This window comes from Calliopsis andreniformis, chromosome 5, assembly GCF_051401765.1.
Source record: "Calliopsis andreniformis isolate RMS-2024a chromosome 5, iyCalAndr_principal, whole genome shotgun sequence".
NCBI lineage: Eukaryota > Metazoa > Arthropoda > Insecta > Hymenoptera > Andrenidae > Calliopsis > Calliopsis andreniformis.
Genome location: NC_135066.1, coordinates 1,223,748 through 1,247,412, shown reverse-complemented (window position 1 = coordinate 1,247,412; position 23,665 = coordinate 1,223,748). Strand labels below are relative to the sequence as shown.

At 37.7% G+C, this 23,665-nt stretch overlaps 3 protein-coding genes across 8 annotated transcripts; all 3 read left to right on the top strand.

Annotated features, from left to right (window-relative positions):
• Nucleotides 1-1,895: 1,895 nt before the first annotated feature.
• LOC143179103 (solute carrier family 52, riboflavin transporter, member 3-A) lies at nt 1,896-3,971 on the top strand. The gene is made up of 2 exons (XM_076378142.1): nt 1,896-2,761; nt 2,841-3,971. Exons 1-2 carry the CDS (start codon nt 2,550-2,552, stop codon nt 3,922-3,924), a joined length of 1,296 nt encoding a protein of 431 aa, XP_076234257.1. The 5' UTR covers nt 1,896-2,549; the 3' UTR covers nt 3,925-3,971.
• Nucleotides 3,972-4,587: 616 nt separating this feature from the next.
• Nucleotides 4,588-6,846, top strand: LOC143178813 (solute carrier family 52, riboflavin transporter, member 3-A). The gene is made up of 2 exons (XM_076377666.1): nt 4,588-4,656; nt 4,756-6,846. The coding sequence occupies exon 2, from the start codon at nt 4,794-4,796 to the stop codon at nt 6,180-6,182; it is 1,389 nt and encodes a 462-aa protein (XP_076233781.1). The 5' UTR covers nt 4,588-4,656; nt 4,756-4,793; the 3' UTR covers nt 6,183-6,846.
• An 851-nt stretch (nt 6,847-7,697) lies between these two features.
• Err (estrogen-related receptor) lies at nt 7,698-23,183 on the top strand. 6 transcript variants are annotated; one of them, XM_076377669.1, is made up of 9 exons: nt 7,698-7,901; nt 19,313-19,459; nt 19,551-19,664; nt 19,741-19,870; nt 20,272-20,493; nt 20,597-20,632; nt 20,808-20,948; nt 21,023-21,225; nt 21,434-23,183. In XM_076377669.1, the coding sequence occupies exons 2-9, from the start codon at nt 19,319-19,321 to the stop codon at nt 21,770-21,772; spliced, it is 1,326 nt and encodes a 441-aa protein (XP_076233784.1). In that variant the 5' UTR covers nt 7,698-7,901; nt 19,313-19,318; the 3' UTR covers nt 21,773-23,183. The 6 variants fall into 6 exon arrangements, with proteins under 6 accessions (XP_076233784.1, XP_076233782.1, XP_076233783.1 ...); XM_076377667.1 differs by lacking the exon at nt 7,698-7,901 and adding an exon at nt 11,715-11,921; XM_076377668.1 differs by lacking the exon at nt 7,698-7,901 and adding an exon at nt 11,718-11,921 and having other exon boundaries at nt 20,287-20,493.
• Nucleotides 23,184-23,665: the final 482 nt, after the last annotated feature.

The window sequence follows — 23,665 nt, the reverse complement described above, 5'->3', positions numbered from 1 at the left end:
TCGCGCTAAAAATAGAGGAAGATATAGTGAATATTGATACAAAGTTGCAAAGTTATTTTTATCAATGTCAAAGATAAGAAGTTGCTTGGTTTCGTGGTATTATTTAAAACAAATTCTGCTGTACTATTGGTCAACATTTTTATTTTCGTTTAATTTTTATTAACATCCCCTTGACTGAAATAGTAGCAGGAACTGAATCCTCGATTTTCCAATTTACCTTCTTTTTATTCCCCCAGTAGAAGGAATTCTTACATGTCGATTGAAAAACGTTCCATAATTCGACGCGGTAAACGAAGATAAACGGTCTCAATGATTTTCGATCGAAATATTGAAGTTGATCTATCATTCCCGTCGAACTTCCGGTGAAACGTAAGCTAGCAGTTCTTAGGAGGGCGTGAACGATCTCGTGGGCGCTGACAGACAACACCACGAAATAATAACGATTCCCCAGTCATTTTCCAGCGGCATAGGCCGACCATATTAATTCATGAAGGTAAAAGCGATGCGATTTACTACTTTAAATAAGTTTTTTCGCAGCAATTTGGTCGTAAATATATTTTCCACGCCTCATTCGTGGAGGGTTGTCACGTTTTTCCTTCTCGACGCGATTCCCTCTTTCGCGACTCGCGCCTACATTTCCGCCGTTGCTTGAGCCTCGTGCCATATTATCGCCGTAAAATAAATGTAAAAATAACCAACATTTCCGACAATTTGAACAAAAGATAAACGACCCTCCAAAGTATATGTATCGACGGCCATTTGTATTCCCTATGATAAGTCGTTCACTTTCTGTCGGTACCATTGGATATAGAATGAATTAAGGAATGCGATAATTAATGGCACGAGGACCAGAGGGAGTCGACCGTTTCCTTGCTCGGCTTCAACTCTTTCGTGACGACTCTTTTTCGATTGATGTATGTTCGTACTTTTTACGCACCGATGTAAACGCGCACCTGTAACGCAACAAAGCCCTCCTCAATCCCCCCTTTTTTCATCCGTGTGATTTTACTTCGGAAAAATGCGATCGTCGCACGTTTCTCAAAAAGGTTTTGAGATATATACTAATGTACTTAAACCATCTGTGAGTCTGCCTCATCTTTTATAAAGTTCTTGCTATATTCAACTCTGATGGTGGTACTTATTTCGTATTACCCGCCCTTATATATAACTAAATAAACGATCTTCTATCTAACTGACGATTTGTAAATTCTATGTTTCACGAAACCTATTTGCTTATTTTTCTTTTCGTAGAACATTTACAGTTTACAAACCAGGAATCGTTCGATTGTTCCTCGTCGTCTAGCATTTTCGTGGCTATAGCTAATACATACCATGTGCTGATCGTGCACTGTCAATCCTCATTTAGTAATACGATATGGTTAGGAGAGACATTGATCACTGTTCGATCGTGATATTCAAAACGAGCATGTTGCTTCATTGAATTCGCGCATCGATCATAAAATACGAGATATCGTATTTTTTATTTTCAAGTAAATTAGATTTTCGAAGAAATTCGAGAATATTATCTAGAATGAATTTTAAATTGTAGTACATAAAACAGTAATCATTCCTATCGTTATTTTTCTTGAAGGAACACGCTCGATTATTGTCTCGATGACACAAATAAAAGAGCTGAAAACACTGACGCAAAAGGATAAATTACTTTCCTGATATTTTAACATTATATCAACATTTTCTTTGCCAATTATTGACTCCCATCATAATCCAATTTTTAGATACCACCTGTACATTTTCCTAGTCTGATCACATATATTACTCACTTGACAGTTTACCGATATCTATAGAGAAAAAACCAACAGCCACGGCGAGTATTTCTATGGACAGTTAATCATTGAAAAACGACAGTAGTGTTGCAGCTGTCGAGCGATTCGCTTAGATTCGCGTGGCAATCCACGCTCCGTAATTTTACCACGTTGTTGCAACAGTTTTTTCCTCGACAGTTTGGCCACGTAGTCATGAATATTATCTACGTTTATTATCGAATATTATCTATCGTCAAAAGTCAAATCTCATTCATATTCGTTTCACTGTGCAACTACAACAGTTTTCCGGTGTAGGTTATGTTAGCTACGAGAAGGAGAAAAAAATATGTCTCAAGAGTGTATTAAATGATTGTCACATTTTTTCGAAACAAAAAGATCATCGTGAAAAGCATTTATTATACAAGAACAATCAGTGACAACGTGTACTTTGTTGTGAAACCGAAGCAGTATTGAATAATTATTCATCAAGATTGTTAACCCGTCGAAGAGATTACCCTTTCTGCCTTTTTTAACTTGTAATCGACCCGTTTTATTAATTGATCTCAGGCATTGCGTAAGATAGTTCGAAGAATATCGTGCGTGAAGAAGGAAAAATCTTTATGCACTTTGTTCCTTATCACATTAAATGCGCACGAACTAGAATGTGTAATTCATTGTAAGGAAGAAAAGCAGAAAAAAAAAACGGCAGGAGAAAAGGAAAAAGTTATTCAACAAGATCATCCAAATTATTTGGATCCACTGTTGATTAATAATACAAAACAGAAAATGTTAAGTCAAAAATTGAGTAACAGAAGATTGGTGGTTGACCTACTTGCGTTGATGTTTGGTCTTGGCGCTTGGATTGGTGTAAATGGTATCTACGTTCAGTTGCCTTTATTAGTGAATAGTTCTCCAGAAGGATGGAGTCTTCCAGCACATATGGTTATGCTAGTACAATTTGCTAACTTGGGACCAATACTTTACACATTATATATAAAGTAAGTACATTGAAAACAGTGTCTATAATATACAAGGCATAATTTTCTTACATTATATCAATCTTTTCTTTTATTTCAGATATAGTACATGGGCATGTGATAAATATATTACATATGCATTGCTAATAGCAGCTGTAATATCCACATTTATATTAGCTTTTGTATATCATAAAACTTCAATAGTATTTGGCAATGAGCATTCAACTGCTCTGTTGTGTTTGATGTTTGTTATTGCCATTGTTGGATGTACGAGTTCAGTTCTATTCATGCCTTATATGAGGAACTATAGAGAAATTTACTTGGTGTCCTATCTTGTAGGAGAAGGTCTCAGCGGATTTGTGCCAAGTACAGTGGCATTAATTCAAGGTGTTGGTGGGAATCCAGAGTGTCAAAATGTTACTAAACCAGAGTCAACCATGTTAGAATTTGTTCCTTACTATCCAGAACCCAGGTTCTCAAGCAAGATTTTCTTCATTTTTCTTGGTACTCTACTGTTCTTGTGTTACCTGTCCTTTCTGGGACTTAATAATCTCTCTGTTGCTCTTGGAGAACTTGTGAAACATCCAGGAAGCATGGAGACACTGCCAACAGATACCAGAGCACCACCAAGCTATAAAACTAACTCTGGTTGGACAATGTCTAAGCAAGTGTATTTATATTTGCTAATTATGATGGCAGTTGTTTGTTTCTTAGGTAATGGTACATTACCAAGTATTCAATCATATTCCTGTCTACCATATGGAAATGTTGCGTATCATTTAACTGTTACATTATCATCAATGGCTGGTCCATTGGCAATGTGTCTAGGTTTCGTCATTCAAACGCCAAAAGTAAATCTTCTTACTGGGCTTACAGCAATTCTTTTAGTATTATCAGGTTTTATTTGCTTTTTAGCTGCTAAATCACCTACTCCACCATTACAATACTCGTGGATAGGTGAATTTATAGTAGTTATATCTTGGATATTAATTAATGGTTTGATAGGATTTATAAAATTAGCTATCACAACATTATTTAGACCTGATCCTGGTAGAGGTTTATATTATGCTGGGGTTGCAACCCAGATTGGGTCACTAATAGGAGCAATAATTACATTCATTCTAGTTAATAATGCGAAAATATTTGATTCTTATTCTCCATGTTCAATGATTACACAACATTGATGTTTTCTATAAAATCTGAATAGTTCTATTAAAAAAAAATTATGCAAAATTTTAATATATGTAAAATAACATAATAATTAATTGAAAGAATAGAATGATAATATATTCCTTCTTTAGTTCCTGTTATTTATCAAGTAGAAACATTTTATTTTTTTTTTTAATTTTAACAATTCTGTTACATGTGATAATTAAATATATGTATCGATTGTTATAGTATTAATATTGCTTGTATCTAAGAACATCAGGGAAAATTAAACAAATTGTAAATCTATAAATAGTACAGTGGAAAAAGAATATTTTAATATAGACACAAGTGAGATATGTGTACTGCATTTTTACGTAAATTTTTAGTTCATGTTTTAAAAAATTAAGCACAATTATTCTGTATATAATGGTCAATTCTATTTTAATGGCTCTAAATTCAAAGGGTGCAATTTTATTATAGTATTCATTTTAATATATTTACCTCAATAAGTAGTATACAATTATCAGTTCTATTACAGAGTTATTACACTCAAAAATATCTCATCAAGATTGTAACAGTAATTTACTCATTTCAAGCATATATGATTAGTCAAATTTTGTATTTTATCTGATAAACTTTATTGTTTGGATTAAGAAAGACTTGATGGTAGAAGTCGTATGGTTTCATCATATCAGTTTGTCAGAGAAGTGTACTACATGCTGTAGAATCTTAATGAATAGCATCCATAAACTTAACAAAAATATTTGGTGAGACTTTAGTTGTTACTAATTACCTAAATTTTAATACAGAATTATCTATTTATTAATATCTAGTAGAATCCTAATTTCTTATTAATCATTATTTAGGAATAAATCTAGACCAGTTTTTGTACATAAATGGCAAAATGACAGATGTACAGCACGATTTTAACACGTACAACAGAAAATGTTACATTATGCACTTTCTTGTTGTTATGTTTGGTATATCAGCTTGGATTGGTATCAATGCTATATACATACAAATGCCAGTGCTTATCAATACTTCTCCAGAAGGTTGGACTTTACCATCATACCTAGTATTAATAATACAAGCTGCAAATATTGGACCTCTTTTATATGCTACTTTAAAACATTTTCAATGTAAGATAAATGAGCCTTGGTGGATATTGTGTTTATTATTTTTTGGCACTTGTGCAATGGGACTCTTAACTTTTTTTTATTCTGAAAAAACTGTTCTTGGGGGAACTGAATATAGCTTAGCATTATTTATTTTAACATTTTTTAATGCTCTAGTGGGATGTTTTAGTTCTGTGTTATTTATGCCATATCTTTACAATTTTAACAAGAGTTATTTAGTAACATATTTCATAGGAGAAGGATTAAGTGGTGTATTACCAAGTATAGTTGCTTTAATACAAGGAATTGAGGACAATACAAACTGTAGAACTTCCAACACAACAGATACTTTTGGAGTTAGTTTAAAATTTTTACCAAATGATTATTTTCTTTTAATTTTTATTATTTTGTTTCTATCTTTAATAGCATTTATTATTTTGGAGTATTCTTCGTTTGTAAGAAATATGAAAACTCTATTAAACCCTACCAATTCTGTGCCTAATGAAATAGAAATAAATGTTGATGTACAAAACTTAAAAAGGTCTTGTTCAAATGAAAACAGTGGAGAGTCAAGTTTTTCTACTACTACTGCTACTACTACTAAGAATAATAATAATAATAATAATAATAATAATAATAATAATGTAACTCTTACTAGACAAATGCAAAATCATTTGTTTTTATTACTTGCAATATGTTGTTTTTTTGGCAATGGTGTATTTCCAAGTATACAATCTTACTCTTGCTTACCATATGGAAATGTAGCATATAAATTATCAATTACATTAGCCCAACTGGTAAATCCATTAGTATGTTTATTAGCATTCTGGTTCCTTATAACCGATATAAAAATTATCAATTATTTGTCTATAATATGTTTAATTATTGGAGGCTATGTTATTTATTTAGCTTTAATGTCTCCTGTTCCACCACTAAGGGAAACAACTTTTGGTATTGTTTTGGTTGTTGTATCATGGACACTTTTGATGGGATTCATTTCATATTTAAAATTGACCATTGTATCAGTGTTTAGGAACACAATGTTTTCCAGAATGCTCTTCATTGCAGGTGCTATTATGCAAATAGGGTCTGCAAGTGGATCCATATTTTCATTTATTATAATTAATTTAACAAATTATTTCCAAATGCATGACAGTTGTGAATTGGATGAATTGTGAATGTGATGTATTTTTATACAGCTTTATAAATATGTATAAACAAGAATATATCCTTACACCTTGTGCAATGTAAAGTGTAAGGACTGATAGTTGCTATAACACTCAATGAATCTTATATTGAAGTCATTAATTTCGTGTATCAAAATATGATAACAGAACAGTATAGCACTGACTTAAATCAAGAATGATAGGGATACATATATATTTTATATACAGAAATATTTCTAATTGTATATATATGTCTTTGCATTTGTAGATATCCTTAAAATGAACAAAGACAAAATGATACAAAGCAATTGTACAAGTGGTGACTAAATGCTATAGAGTAACTTGTAAAAAATATTTAGAGATAATGTTATACTGTCCAGGTATGGGTATTATATCGTTCTATCTTAAGTGTTACCTCCCAATATAGTGTACTTAAAACAAATTCATATATTTTGATTGTTATCGATTACTTTATCATGGAAGATGCGATCTAATTCATATTATATTTATGTGTTTTACCATCAACTGTTGTAGAATATATAAAAGGTTTGATACTATTCCGAACAAATGTATCTCGAGAATGTCAGAAATTAATATTATCATTGTTATCAAGAGCGCCTAATTATATTTTAAACATCGGAATTGTTAACTGACATTTAATAAATATTATACTAATGAGAGAAAACTTCTTTGCATTCGATTACGAATATGGATTTTATAAGTATCCTAAAACACATGAAATTATGTTCGATCCATGTATGTTAGTTCGAAAAAGCAAAACAAAATATCTTTTAAATTATAATTAACGATACATATGTCTCAGCTAACATACTTATAGTTTAAATGGAAACATTTGAAATTTGTATTTGTCTCGAACATTGTTTCAAATTTCACCCACTGTTGGCTATCAGCTATGGATTGGTAGAGATAGATCACACTGTTGTTTCTATTTAAACTGCGCCATCTTTAAGAATAAAAGATATGCACCACCTAAGCGAAGTCAATGATACCAAGATTGAATAATGCATGCACCACACACAGATAGACTGGACAGCTTATGAAATTTCGTGTCGATTATTCTAAAATACAAACTTACAAATGTAATGAATTCGTCCCTGAAATTAATTTATTAAGGGATTCAAACTAATTAGAAAGTCTTAATAATTAGACAAATAAAAATTGTAGGTTTTATGAGAACTTCGTCAACCATTTGACTTCCTACAGTTGCTTTATCAATTTGTTATTAACATATCAGGACACCTTGTATTTTTAATTTCGCGTCGGTATTATAATTTGAATTTCTACCACTTATAGCGCTGCACTCATTTTTCACACACAGTCGCTAACGTTGAGTGTGACACAAGAATGGTAATGGGGCTTTAAAGCCTCAAAAGTGTGGGACAGAAAAAAGCGTTGCTTGGCCAGTCTATCTTGTGTACTTGTCTGTATTTGAGACATTTAAGTTTTGTAACTTCTTGTACAAATTGTAGGTATCTACGCAATAGTGATAGGAGTACCGCCTCTTTCTGGTAGAGGTTAGTACGAGCTAACTGGAGGCGTGTAACTCTCATCTTTGTTCGTAAAGAGTGATGGCGCCACATGCATACAATCAGAACCATTGAGTTTTCTGCTTCTAGTGAGTTGTGGAATCGGCCATTGCTACAATATTTTTGTCGTAATCAGAAATCTCCAAACGTCGATGGAGATACATAAACGATTACGGATATTGAGGTAAGTTTTTGAATCTATTGTCACGTTTGTTTATTTCCCTTTTTGCATGTTTCATTAAAAACAGTAATGGTAATTGGGTATGGACAATCTGCCAAATTTCATTCCGCCATCTTTGTTACAAATTCGTTTACATCTCAATGTGTTTATTGTACTTTTTTACTATTATTTTCCTTCTCGTGTTTCATTCTTAAATTGAATTAAATGTTGATTGTCATGTGTTCGGTATTAACTATGACCCTATTAGTTTCTTCTTGAATTTTTTTCCGATATCGAAATTAGCTGCGCGGGTTTCACGACTGTTGTTATGGCCTTGATTTTTTTCGATCAAAAATTGCCAGTTGTGAAATCAAACGTGTGACGATAAGTGAGAATTGGAAATTTTTTCTGTATTATCTATTCTATGACTGGTAAAATGATATTTTAATATTTAGCAGTATGACCCTAATGTCTGATTAATTTGCAAAGTTCAAACTACTTTAATTTCTTTACTAGATGTCTACTTACTTACGTCACATTCACGAGAATAAGTTACATTTAGTGTGGAGCACGTGGTTCGAGTTGTATGTCATGCATCTACATGTATCCTGGAAATACATAGATTGAAAAAAGTTAATTTGCTGTAAATCTCAGTGTTCGATATAATTTAATTGAACTGTACATATTCCTTTACAAAAATCTTTACTTGCGATCGTTCATGATAAAAAAATGCTTAAAAATTAGAATATTGACAAATGAGCGTTTTGTACGTAAAATGTACAATTGTACAATATCGTAAGAATCTAAGTTTCGTCGACTGATTTATAATTAAAATTAAAGTGATACAGTATTGATATAAAGAGCTTCCTTTCACTTAATATAATTTTTTGTCACACTTGAATGGTTTGTGACTCGCAAATTTCTAGCGTCGCGTTACCGGTTAAGAACGGAATATGACTGCAACGATGTTGGTGGTAAGAATTAAAACTACATTGATGCAAAAGCATTGAAAACATTAAGAGCGAAATTATTCTTGATTCTTGTTTGTTATTTATCTTTAATTTACTCCCTTGGTTTTTTGCACTGGTACAATATAATTTTCATAAAAAGGAATTTTCTATCAGCGAAAACACTTTGAATAATACCGACCGAAGGAGTTATAAGTTTCTTTGTTATCGACTGGTGTTTTATCATTTCCGAATGAACAATTATGAATGCATTCCTCGCATGCGCATTGACACAGTGTAGCGTATATACGTGTGAAATTTGGACAAAAAATATTTCTACGAGGAAGTAATAAACATTTTTTTTTAAACGTTCTTGATTAAGCATTTTATTCATTGTTTTGTTTCTACGGACAAAAATTAAATTTTTGAATATGTTCTATAAGAAAAAAATCAGTTTATAGAGGCATGACCATCAAATGAATATGTATAATGATTATTTATGATAAAAAGAACTTTTGTAAAATCTCCAAGTTTAATATAAGGTATTGTTTTATTTATTATTCATAGTGACATTATTGTTAAATCGGGCATCTAATGTTACGTACTATAATTGTTGTTAACATATATTTGAACTTTTATACTTAAAGACCGTAATTTGCGTAATGAAAGGCGATAGAGTTTTGTACACAGTATTTGTAGAGACGCGACACAGATAGGTGTATTGAGAACACGAGAAAGCGAGAGTGTCGTATCGATCCGGTTAGTTTGTAGTCTACATACCTCAACCCTGTCTACGCTTTTACCAATTGCTTCCATTGCCAGGGGTTCCGTTATTTTTCTTTCTGTCTACGTCTTGTACAATTTCTCAAGGTACTCTTGTCTATGGGCACACCTTTGCAGATTTTCTCTACTGTTTGGTTTCCTATGTACATCTGCATAATATGTCCTTAATGGTCCGTCATATTTTATCATACCACGTAACAACTCTGATGAATGGAATTATGCATACGGTGCCATCCATTTAAAGAAAATTAAAGAGCTTTTTTTCAATGTTCTCTCAGCTGACTTGATAATTTATGCAAATCTTTAAAACGTCACGATCATTTTCCGAATGGAGAATATCAGGAAACATCGAAAATACACGACACGAGATTGCGTAATCGTTCTCGTTGCGGATAATCCGTTTAAAAACAGTCGTCAGATAATAGGTGTGTACAGCGTCGCGGGTATGAATATGAAACACTATACTCATATTTTGATCGATTTAAATTCATGATTGAAACGAATGATCGAGTACCTTTCGGTTGTCGTTTTTAATTTATATCGATTAGAACTGTTATTGGGACAAATATGGTTATAAGTTTATGATCATTTACTAGGAAGCGTTTTCTACAAGAGTCATAAAAAATGATGTTCCTCTATATATTGACATAGTCGAAGCGTTTAAGCAGTCCTACAAAATTTACTTTTACTACAGTCACCCCAGTGCTCAAGGGTTTCTCGAAAAGGAAAATTAATTTATCAAGGATCATATGAGAATTTGATGGAATACGTGATCGAGGTAAGAGATGGAAATGGGGTCTACGCTGGTGGACTGCTGTTTTGGGCCGACGACGGCTGTGCGCAAAAACGGCGGCAGTCAAGTTCAAGGCCACTGTTCGCCTGCCTCCCTCCCCTTGATGTTCGTTGTCGTCTGATGAGCCGCCGCCTCCAGCACTACCACTACACCTTCCATTTCTACTGCCACCACCGCCGCCACTTTGCCGTCACAGCCACCGCCCCCGCCTCCCACTTACTCGCCCCACCCTTCTGATACACAGGCAACACGCATAACACCAGTAACGTATCAACCAGAGGCCGAGTACCGGACCACCACCGGTAGTTCCTACTATCAGCTTCAAGAAGGGAGGAAGGGTTTTGGAGTTCGATCGATCTACTTGCGTTACAAAATTCAATTACTAAAAGCACGTGTACGCAATGCCGACCCTGAATACTTTACGGGGATTTTAGAGATCCTACTTCATTGATTGAGTTCGTTTTAAGAGAATAATATTCAGAATCCTAACAGGTTTCTGAAAGGTTTCACTGAAATTTGTATGAAGAACAACAAGGCTACAGGTTTCCTAAAATACTTTTCACACTGTAAACATTCTGTTTTTCCTGCTTCCACAGTTTCATTTTGTTAGTCAAAAAATCGCAGGTAAAAACAAATACATATCTCGGTTCGCTTTCAAGGTGATTCGAGAGTTAAGTGACCGATTGCTTGCGATCACGATAACCGCAGTTATATTTTATACGTATCTACGCGAAACAACGACAGTTCTGCCATTAAAATCGTCGATAAACAAAATGGAATCTAATTTTAACATTCTGTGGCATCTCGAAAAGAGTAACGGGATGAAGGTACAATTTTCTACGAATAAGATGCGCATTCTGTCCGTTTTCCTGCTCTTGTGTATCTTTTGAACGAATTTTTCTCATGCAAATTGATGGCACAGCAATATACCGTTACACGAGTATTTAGATTAGTCCAATTAATACACAACATGTTCACCTGGTAGACCCATGCACTTTGCATGTGCGCGAGGTGAAATTTGCAAAATTGTTACTACAGAGACCGCGTGGCTTGTTCATTTTCAGAATCGATTATCCTAAAAGTGAACTTATCTAAAGTCCAAGTTTATCCGAAGTCACTGTTCGATTTTCGAGAAGAAAAGTTTCGTCCCTTGAAATCGTGCCACAAAAGATAGGATGTCCTGCGATAGCAATAAGGTAATTAGCGTGGTAAAAGCGAGTTTCGCGGATTCGTGTGGCGCTCGGGCGTTGGGATCGGCTAGTTCGTGTATTACCGTATCCTGTGTATCATCGTCAGTCGCGAACGGCTCGTCGCGCCGTGAACGTCGTGGTGGGGGTTAGTGTGCACGTCGTGTACTCGCGCGCGTGCTATCGTGTTCCTCGCGGACGGTGTCGGTTTCTCGTCGTTACCGGCTCCTTTTCGTTTTTCATCGTAGAAAAGTGCAAGAAGTAACGTGATATTGGACCCGTACCATTAGTTAGGCATAGAACGGATACCATGGACGCCTGGATGTATGATGTGGTATGTGTCGTTGTCACATAACCTCTCTTTCTTCTTCCCCGTTCGATCTCGTGGTTTTGTTTACGTGTTGCGCGCGCGTTCCCTGTCCGCTATCGTTCTTAATTCTTCTCGTTTGGCTCTTGAATATTTCGAAGTAAGAACCGATTTGCTGTCAACGTATAGTATTGTAGCTCGTTAGTACCAATCCAAGAAAAGGGGCTTCACTTTACGACATCGATGGTCTTCTTCATCGAGCCCTCTTGCTTTTGACCATCTCGTGAAATTCTTTCGTTTTTTATCTAGAAGCAAACAGAATTTTTTTTATAAGCAGGCACGTGGATCTCGTTTCAATTTCATTCCCTTGTGAATTCAAGTTCACGGTTGTTTTCTAACACCACGGGAATACATATTATCTTCGTTCCGCATACCGTCAGTCAGCTTTAACGACAACTCGGTTATTACGTTACGACGCGTTTGTTAGGTAATCTATCCTGTGCTTCACCGATCGTTTTTCCGCATTTGCCGGCTACCGCCCGTTCACGATTGCCTCAATTTTCATTTAAGTATCATCGGAGCGCCTCCGAACCTGTGAAATTGGACAGTTACTTGTAATTTGCGCGTAAATATCTTTGAATATGTCTTATAATCTATTACATATGCGATACGAGGTGTATTAGGTATTTAGGTAGGAGCTGAAATATTTTACATAGACGACACACACACACGTACGAGTGCCTAGGTGAAAAAGTTGTTTGTTTTGATGACAGCGAGGCACTTAAATGGGCGACTCACAGCGACAGACTTTTAGCGAATGGTTTTTCTATAAACTTGCTAGGTTTTACTCAACTCTTGCGAGTTATTTATCTTCATATTTCAGGCATATATTATAAATTCATAAATTATAGGCAGTGAACAAAATTGGAGGTAAGGCATATAAAGATTAAGGCGAGTAAAATCACTTTCACTTTGAGATCCTTAATACTGTTTGGCCTTCTAACATTAGTAAATTGTTTTTCTTGAGATATATGTTACGAGAAAAAATAAAATTTACCGACTATAACATGCATAGTACATACATTTATCATAAATCGTTCGTAACAAGCGAGGAAAAAAGATTGTATGAGATTCTAAAAAAATTCTTCCAGTGTTTCCTGTTACTTTCTTTTCTCTGCTTTTATATATTTGCATACGAGGCATGGTAATAATACAGAAATAGCGTGTGTCATGGTGTGCGTGTATGGTGTCTAGTCGGTTGAACGTATTAAAGTGATCTTATACGCATGTATGTACGCCTATGCGATACAAGTCTTGCGCAATTGCACGTGCGTAAGGCGAAGACAGACGGTGGAATCTCGCGTAACTCGCTTTGATTTTATTTGACGTTGTGAGTCTCGGGTGTATTAAGATCCTTGATCGATGTTACATAGTTACATCGCTAGTCGATATGGAGATTTATTTTCTCGAAACAGATAATCCTTTGATTTTGTTGCTGAACGTTACCATGGCTCTGTTCTTGTGGGCTGGAAACTGGAAGTCTGACGATGAGACGGAGGCAGCTGAAATTGTTGAAGCTATTAGCCGATTTAACCACTGAAAGGAAATAAAATGGTGGATTTCAGGGAATCGCAGCAAGAAAGAGAGACCAATGGTTGGAAAGCTGATAAAAAAATATTCGTCACGTGGATGCGTCAGGCGATATTTTCGGACCCTTGATTCTTACCTTGAAGTTAGAGAAGCTTTCGAATTCATTTGGAAGACCCGACCTCTGCTCTACCACGATTCCACGATACACTTAGGTCTTCATTGATTCCCATTCTGGTGGCAGAGATGGATTTATTTTTGCGACGAATGCGTTTCTCTTTTGAGCTATTTTTAATATCGAGCTACTGGAGTCGTTATTTTTCAGAGATTCATAACGAGCATTCCAGGAATAACGATTAGAAAGTTGTACATTCTTCTAACGTGCGAAACTTCATAAATAAGAAACTATTGAAGAGGAAAGCAGTGAATTCGGGATGCCTTCGCGATGGAGCATCATCGCGAAGGTTACATTTACGCGTAAACGGTGCTCTTGAGTACGTGAATTTACGGCGAAGACCTTATTTCTCGCCTTAATTCTCTCTGTATCTCTGTTATCGCACACGTTGTAAAATTGTATACGATATCTGCTATACATGCGAATGAGTTCATTCTCGTGTAGTGCTCATTGTATAGATACAAAATTGCAACATGCACGGTATTGTGAAAAACGAGAGGTAAGAGTTCGTACTTGAAAGTTATCATTGTCACCACGACATGGTGTACAATTGTTCTAGAAAGAATGCACGTTGTTTGTTCTTATCGAATGGCGAACGCGATGGGGGTGCCACCGTTAAGTTACCGTGATCAAAGAACGATAGGTTGCGTTGATGTATTGTCTGCCAGGTAATCATTGGCTTTTGAAACTTGGATGCATGGTGGGGAGAGCGAAGTTTGAGGCTACGAGACACGACGATGACGTCATTCAAGAACCGGGTTAGCCCTAACCTTGGCCAATACGCGAAACCGACCATAATCTCTTACGTGAAATTATTGCTTCGAAACGCGTAGCATCTCAATTGTTTGGCTTTTGTTTTTGTTTTCATTGCACCGTCTCAAGCCATGACATGACTCAGTCAAGTCTTGAATTTTTAGGTTAAATCATAATCCACAGCATATTTTGTTAACGAACCTCCGCGGCTTCAAGTAGGTGTATAAGTTCGTTCGTAGATACTGTGATCGTTACGTTTTTTCTCCTTTTCAATGTGTGTGTGTGTGTGTGTGTGTGTAAGTACTTGAATGCTCGCACGCGAAGAAAAACGCGTCGTTCCTAAATTAGCTGGCCGATAGACTCGACATTATTATGCCGACTCTCTGCTGCGCTATTTTCTCCTTTTTATTGGATAAACTCGGCATGAAATCGGAGCATAGCTGTTACCGAAGCCCTGGCCTTGACCGCGACCTAGGGTCTTCATCCTCCGGATAGGGGAAGGAGGAAGAATCGATTCGTTCCCTGAACTTCTAATTTTTAGCCTACGTGTAACTGTTAGAATACTACAACTCACAACCATTGTAATAATTCACGGTCACTGCAATCGACTTGTTGCGAAAGTGTGCTTCTACCGCGTAACGTATAGCGATGTTCTTTTCTTCTCTGCCCCTTCCCCTTTTTATCAGCAATTTATTTAAGTGAAATAAACAGTCGGCGTAACTCGCGAGAAAATATCGCGACGGATACATGTCGAGTTTTCGTTTATCGTTTTCGATTTCACAGACTTTCATATTATCGCGATAAGATTGCATAATCCTGGGGAACGCTTCTCGACCGATGAAAACGTTAAATTGGTGAAAATCGGTCGTGATTCAATGGTCGTCCGCCGTTCTTGGCTGATCCGTTTATCAGCGATTCGAGGGAAACGTTGCGGCCGTTATCGCTTGGTTTCAGGTTCAGAGCTGCACACGATGACGCTGTGCGTACATTATGCACGACAATTTTAATCGAATCGTTCATCGTTCACGCTTAATAACGGATAACGAGCGTTTGTCTCGTTCGCAGTCTCGATTGTGCAAATTTCGTACTACATACCTACACACCTGTGCCTACCCACGCCACGATTCGTTAAAACGAGATACAGGCATTTCCCGACTTATGAGAAACACACGGGCTGTTACTGTTTTTGTCGTTATCACGACAAGACATTTGTAATTTAAAGTAAGCTTCATGATCGAAAAGTTTCGGTTGCAAAATAAGAGACGACCATAGCGGCGCGAATAATCGCCTCTTTTTCTCTATCCCGTTTTTGTCGGCCAGACTTTTTTTGCTTACATAATCGACCTGTTTAAAAAGAAGTTGGACAAGTCTTGCGCGCGTACCTTGAAAATTTCGATGCACACGCTATCGTGTCGAATATGAGAAAGGATGGCTTGCAGTAGCAGGTGTCATTGATATTCTTCCTCGATGGATACTTTATTTATTAAGTTAGTGTAAGTAAAGTATCCTTTTTTCGAAGTTTCGGAGTATCCGTATACCTACAGAGTAGTGAAGAGGAGAATCTTTGGATAAAGTAAAACGGAAAGTTTTCCGATGGTTTGTACGTTGCCTATGTACGTTGCATATATTGGTTCGTACATGTTCTGTCCCTCGAAAGCGAAATATTTGAGATTAACGTATCAGGTGCGCTAACACAACGGAAGTTCGATGCTTAGGAACTGAAAGCTTAAACGAGTAGGCGCGAGTAAGGGTCACGACCATTTGGTCGCGAGCAGTCGCGAGCGTGGAATATTGGTAAATAATAAATGGAGTCGTTACGAGGAGGCATACTTTGGTCGCAATTAAGCAGCGCGTTATCGCGATGAAACTAAAATTACGGGTGCAATCGATATGTGGGTCACGGCCTCCTCTAAAAATGGACTCGCGGCCGATTACAGACACGCTTTTTTTACAGGTACGCGCGCGCGTAATTGAGAAACCAGCAAAAGGTGTATCCGAAATGGAACGAAACGAAGTAGGTACGTAGCGGCCTTGGATCGCACGACGATGAGTTATTCAGCCAGAGATCGCTTGCGTGTAATTCAAATAATATATATGACATTCGAGAATTTTGCGCAAACTTTGAAGTTATGCGGGTATTGAAGATTCAATGATTCGATGATCGGTATCGTCGAGCACCGTCGAAGGATAGACGCCGCGCCGTTGCCGCCGCAGCCGCAGCCGCAGCCGCAGCCGCAGCCGCAGCCGCGCCGTTTAATAATGGTGTCGCGGTTTAGGGACGATATCGAGCGATTTTCTCCAGCCCGTCTCCACCGTCTGTCAGGATTTATGCTACAGTTCCTCCTCGCGCAAACTGTCAGAAGTTTAGGAATAGAGGGAACAGGGGAACGGGCGGATCGGCACGGTGTGGAGCAACCGAATACGAGGAAGCTGAAGCGGAGGAAGATGGACAGAGAGCTAGCGAGCCTGTGTCGCGTGGTGACTAGGGAGGATGTAACGAAGAGTGAGCGAGAGAGAGAAGGTTGATGGGGCAGCAAAGGGAGAGAGGAGCGAGAGAGAGAGAGAGGACTCAAGGTCGTCGTGGTCGGGTGTTTCCGTCAGAGTTCGGCGGCTAAAATTGTGTGTTGGCGCGTTCTGCGGCCTTCGCGACGTGCTCGCTTCTCTCTCTCTCTCTCTCTCGCTCTCTCGCTCTCGCTCTCGCTCTCTCTCTCTTTCTCTCACACACACTCACGGCACAGAAAAGTCAAGTTCAAGGCTAGCCAGATAGCAATGCGCGCTACGTTTCTCTTTCTTTTTCCATTCTTCGCTACTTCGTTCCTTCCGTCTGGGTTTCGGTAACTGCTTAATCAAACGAGAACGGGTTACGGGATGGGGAGAAGATCGGAAAAAATGAAACTCGACGAATGGCAGAGCGACGCTGCTTACGCAATTCTTTCTTCGCCGTTGTTCCTGCTATCTTCCTTTTTGTGGACACGAGGCTAGTTTTTCTCTTCTCTTGCTCTCTTTTCTCCTACCTCGTTAAAGTAACGAGTCGAACGAAAATGCGACGTGCACGACACTTTTATCATCGTTTATCTTGCAAACATTGGGTACATCGCAACGTCCAACAGCTTGCCGCGCGCGCGAATGTCGCCGGTGGCATCGGCTTTTATTTCATTAATCCGGACGTGGGAGACGCGCGCGCGCGCGCGATGCAATTCGCACGACTATTTAGTCAAGTTCGAGGTTAACCAGATGCTTCGATACCTTGACTGAATCGCTTTTTTTCTCCCGTTTCGTCGATCGTTTTTCCTTCTTTCCGCTTGTTCTTCAGTAGTCGCTGATCGTCTAGCAATTCGATCGACTTTTTTTTATTTCAACGTGTCGAGAGGCGAGAGGTATAAAATAATGTAACCAGATGTTGCAGACCAGCTACTTCCAATATTTATAGCGATGCTCACTTTGGCACGTGATTTTTCAAATTTTGAGATCTTAAATCAGTTTTAGCGTAAGCTTGTATCTACTTTTTATTCGAATAATATGCTTATAAAGCGATCATACAGTTGTATTAATGTATTTTTGTGTAAAACAGATAAAAGTTGAAGGGAAAAGACCTCGATGAAATCGGACTTCCCTTTAACCATATTTGATAATAAGTTGAGTTCAGCCAACTTGAAGAATAATATTCATAAGAGGGAAATGCTTATTCGTACATGTTGGCGATGTGAAGTCTAAATGGTGCGTTTAGACGAAGCGAACGAATACTCGTTTTTCCTCAATTTCAGCAAAATTCGAGTGACACGAGCATTTTCTCATTCATTTGTCAATTTTATTCATTCATAATAATTGAATTTTCTCCTGAAATGGGAGAACGAGCATTCCCTCGCTTGGTCTAAACGCACCACAATAAAATCGATAACGCGCTTGTGCGAGCACCGTCGAGTTTCGTTATTATTTCCCAGGCAATAAATGACTGCGTAGTGATTCATCGAGAATTTAAATTAAACGAGCAATATCGTTTTGAGCAAAAAAGAAGAGCAAATTGTGTTGCTACTCCAGCGATAAGAATTTGCTGCAGTTAGGAGAAATATGGGCAACGAATAAATCTCGAGAGACGCGTTTCATCGTGGTTCTCTTTCATATTACTCGCGAACGATTGCAACTGCATCCCACAGAAAAGTCAGGTTCAAGGTTAACCAGATATTCGCGCTTCTACTCCTTTCCCTCCTCCACCCCTCCATTCTTTTCTCCCTCGTCTTCTTTCTATATGCATGTATGTAATATACGATACTAAACAGCGAGAGAGAAAGAGAGAACGAGAACGAAGCGGATGATAGAAAGGCAAAGGAACAAGGCTTACGCAATCCTTTCACCGTTACTTTGTTCGCCATCGCACTACCTACCGTTCGCTTAAGGACATTCTGCCATAGGAACTCTCTGATATGTACAGTTGGGCCTACCCTTACCGAGAAGCTATCGATCATGATTTCTTATGAGTAGAATTTTCCAGTTAATTCCTGTCGTAATAGTTGCAGTCGCTCTTCGCGATCCGTCAAGGGAAAGTCATTTGGATCGTGTTACTATAAAAGGAATGGATACAGAGTGATCAATAGAAGAATCTTTCCAAATTACACGCCTAGCGAATCTACTGTGCTCATATTCCAAGAACATCCAAGTCTCGTACCGCGTATTTTCTGAAGTCAATTCTAAAAATGCTTGCGGCGTCGGTCGTGCTTAAAAATAGCGGCGAAAAAAGTGCAACCGGCTGCATGGCGGACTATCTCCGGTTTTAAGATTTTTTTCTTTTTACTGTAGCGCGCTTAAAAGCGAAAGAAATTGAGGAAACTTCTCCGATTTCCTTTTATATCTTCGCACCAGCTCCATGGACGTTGAGTAACAGCGAGATGTTTGACGATTGTTTCAGGTTTGCATGATGTCTGGTGGCGGTACCGAAAACATGATCGGGAACAACAGAACTATGGCGAACATCAAGCAAGAGGTTGAAAATCCCACGACACCCACGCAAAACTATCAAGTTTGTTCACCAACTACGACTCTTCAGCATCAAGAGGTATTTATTTCGAACATGCATCTGTGTTCTACGTTTTTCTGAAAATGTGTCGTCGTCCAAGAGATTTCGAGCAATTGTGGTCTGTTTCCAGGTGATTTGCAGCAAAATAGAGGTGCCAGCAGAGTATGGCGGCGGCGGGGGGAGTCCTGAAAGTCCGGAAATGCATCACTGTTCTTCGACAACGCAACCCTTAGGAATGGCTGAGGTGTGTATGCAATTCCAATCGAGCTGTATGCATGCCTTCCACATTTAACACAATACAAACGTTACTTTTTATTTAGGAAGGCGTGAAAGAAGAAGACATGATACCCAGAAGGCTTTGTCTGGTGTGCGGAGACGTGGCGAGTGGATTTCATTATGGGGTTGCATCTTGTGAGGCGTGCAAGGCCTTCTTTAAAAGAACCATACAAGGTAAGGAGATCTCTTTCTCGTTTATAAATATTTTCTCTTCCAGTTCATTCCAGGTAGCACCGCCAGATTAATTATAACCACTTAACGTCGACTCTCTTCGCTTGTTTGTTAACACTGTTCTTACTATTTTTTGCATTTGAGCTTACAGAATAACTTCCTCTCGAGATTTAAATACGCACTTCATGTAAACGTAGATCTGGTAAATTTGCAATGTAAAACTATTAGCTTGTAAATATGCTTAATATTTATAGTTTACGCCGCGTTAGAATTAGCAAGTACTTTTGCTCCCAGACTTTCTTTTATCTAACAATGATAACTTTGCTTTGAAAGCTGCATTCGATTTTCATCGGACAATTGCTGGTGCTACCTGGGCGAGGGCCACGTATATTACGATAAAATAGCGAGTAATTTCACAGGTAATATTGAATACACGTGTCCCGCGAATGGAGAATGTGAGATAAATAAACGCAGGAGAAAAGCGTGTCAGGCGTGCAGGTTTCAAAAGTGCCTGCGTCAAGGCATGCTGAAGGAAGGAGTACGATTGGATCGTGTTCGAGGTGGTAGACAAAAGTACAGAAGATCCACTGATCCTTATCCACCTGTAAAGACAGCTCCACTGGAAGGTGATCCTTTATAATAATTATCGTGCATAAATATTTTACGATAGTAGACAGTCTATTACGAGATAGGCACAGTTAAATCTTAATATTTTATTATTGTTTTTAGCAAACATAGCAATAGGAGCTTCTAACGAAATAATAAGTAAGCTATTGGCTCCTTTCACTTCACTGTTTCTGTTTTTTTTTGTTTTTTTTTTTTCAAATTCGATCTATTAATAGTCTTACATTTATTTATGATTATTTTTAAGTTCAGTGTACTTCGCATAGGAATGTATATAACAGAAATTTAGACAGTAATAATTGTTATTTATCAATAGATAACAAAATGCTGGAAGCTTTGGCCGCTTGTGAACCTGATATGTTGCAAGTATCCAACCTTTCGCACACTCTCGATACAGATCAGAGAATATTGGGACAGTTATCGGACCTATACGATCGAGAATTGGTCGGGATAATTGGTAATATTTCGCAAATATGGATCTTAGTTTAAAAAAATAATTTGTTAATTTATTCTAAACTCTTATTTTCTAAGGTTGGGCGAAGCAAATACCTGGCTTCAGCAGTTTAGCTTTGAACGATCAGATGCGACTTTTGCAAAGCACTTGGGCGGAAATATTAACATTCAGTCTTGCGTGGAGGAGCATACCAAACAACGGTAGATTAAGGTTCGCCCAAGATTTTACTCTCGATGAGAGACTCGCGCGCGAGTGCCATTGTACAGAGCTATACACGCATGTAGGTATCTTTTTCTTATAACAGTATATAATTAATCACTTTGTAGTTGGCATAAATGTAATGATTGTTTCGCAAAAAGAATCACAAACTGATCGTGGTTACTATATACTTGTAATAGATTACGCGACTCACTCTATATAATCGATTACATCAAAGCTTTAGCTTGTTGTTTCGTAATAATTTAAGGATGTCATTCTTCTCTGTACAGTGTATTCAGATCGTTGAAAGGCTTCAACGGTTGGGATTGACCAGGGAAGAATACTATATGCTGAAAGCATTGATATTAGCGAACAGCGACGCGAGATCGGATGAGCCACAAGCGCTTTATCGTTTTCGCGATACAATCCTGAATTCCTTGTCGGATTGCGTGGCCGCGGTAAGACCGGGACAAGCGCTTCGTGCCACTCAAAATATGTTCCTAGTATTGCCCAGTCTCAGGCAAGTCGATGGAATTGTCAGGAAATTCTGGTCCAGTGTCTATCGAACGGGGAAGGTACCAATGAACAAGCTCTTCGTAGAAATGTTGGAAGCTGTTTATTATCGATGAAGCGCGGTCTTTCGAGAGAATGTTTGATTCAAACGAAATGAACGTTTCAAGGACTTGTACATAGAAAAGCTGTTATTCAATCAGCGTTGCACTTACAACACACTGGCAGTGATTAGAGAGCACGTTCCGTCGCGTTTCTGGAAATTTGAGCGACAGAGAATGGAGGGATAGAGATGCGAAAGAGAGCGGGAAGAAGGTAGAGAAGAGGGAGACTGTGCAGTTTTATTCGTTTCCTTTAAAAGAAAGACTCACGAACAAAAAAGGTTTTATTTTTTGAGGGCGAAAGTGTTGGAGCGTGGATCTCTTGGCCAGTGATTCCAGCAGTCGTCAAAACTCGCGAGATACCTTTTAGGGATAACAAGCACACATTTTTGTCGAAGTAACCAAACTTTTCTTTTCGAGTACCCCTTTTACAGGTACAAGAGAAAAAAAGAACGACGTTTCAGGATGTGTAGGGTACCTAGTACAAGACGCGAGACGCTTTACCCGGAGCTCTCACTTTAGGATAGTCTACGAATGTCTGTCGTTTCAGACAGAGGAATTTACCAAATAAAAATAAAAAGCGTTTTTTCATTTACGTGTACACCGATCGGTGAGATTGTAAGGCACCGATCGAACCGGTGATCGTAGAAATCAAAAGCAAAACGTACTAACTGTGGGTGTTTGACATTTACATCGTTAACATCGTATTACAGAGTCCAATCAAAATAATTACACGTAGCTGCAGTTTATTTTAATCATATCCTCTACTCGGAAAGAAATTCAATGTCAATTCGGGACTAAAGAAGCAGCCGCGAACTCTATATTTTTAATAGTGTCGATGAAAAGAGTATGTTATTTTATACGTAGAATAACTGCATACGTATAATATACACACACATTTTAATACGTTGAAACAGTGAAGACCGGTACACATACGTATATGTATGTATATACATATATATGGATACGTGTACTGTATTCAACATCCATGGTTACTGTATAGTTCAGCGAAATGAATTTAGTATGCGCCGTTGTACAAATATCGAACCGATTACGCGAATCAAGGGCTGGCCAGTGAACAATGGAAAAGCGAAAGAATGACTGGATCGTTCTCCAATCAAGGCCATGCTGTTTTCTTTTTTCTTTTGTTTTTTTTACAAAGTATCGTGGAAAAGAGATTCGTTTCGTGGACGAACCTTTGGCCAGGTTGCCAAGGTTTTTAGGAAAGAGCTGAAAAGAAAAAAATGAAGAAAATTTAATTGATTGTTGAAATGATTGCGAAATGTTATTCGCGCGTGCCACACAGAGAGTGTAGGAGAATATATATATATATATTATATTATAATTATATTATATGTATTCAGGGATCTTTATTATCTAGTTATTAACTGTTACGAGATCTGTACATGTATAGATCTTGCGCATAATATGTCGCTTTCTTCGAAGCGAACGATCGGTAAATATTCGTATAGAATCTATTACTTACACGCAAAAATTGATTCTTTTACAAGGAAGAAACCTGTTTGTGTAATGAATTAAGATTTTCTTTAGCTATTAAAAGACGCGACAAGATGTGGCAAGTTTCTCACCGATTTTCAGATCAGCCTTCTGTTGTTTAATTTAGTATGGACGGAAGAGTGAGACGTATATCGGAAAGTTGCAATTTAATATTTTATTATAATTAGACGTTGTTAAAATTTGGCTAATGTTTGAAAAACGTTTGGCCTCGCGCGCGATCAAGTCGGTGAAAATCTTGTGATCTTAACGCGCAAAAAGATAGTCATTGTAACGTTTACTAGAGTGCAATAACGTCGAGGCATTCGCGATCTGTTATCGTTTCTGTCAACTGAACGATCGTGACGTCCTTTACAGCTTCCTTTATTTCTGTATTTTCTTATCATTCTTTTAACG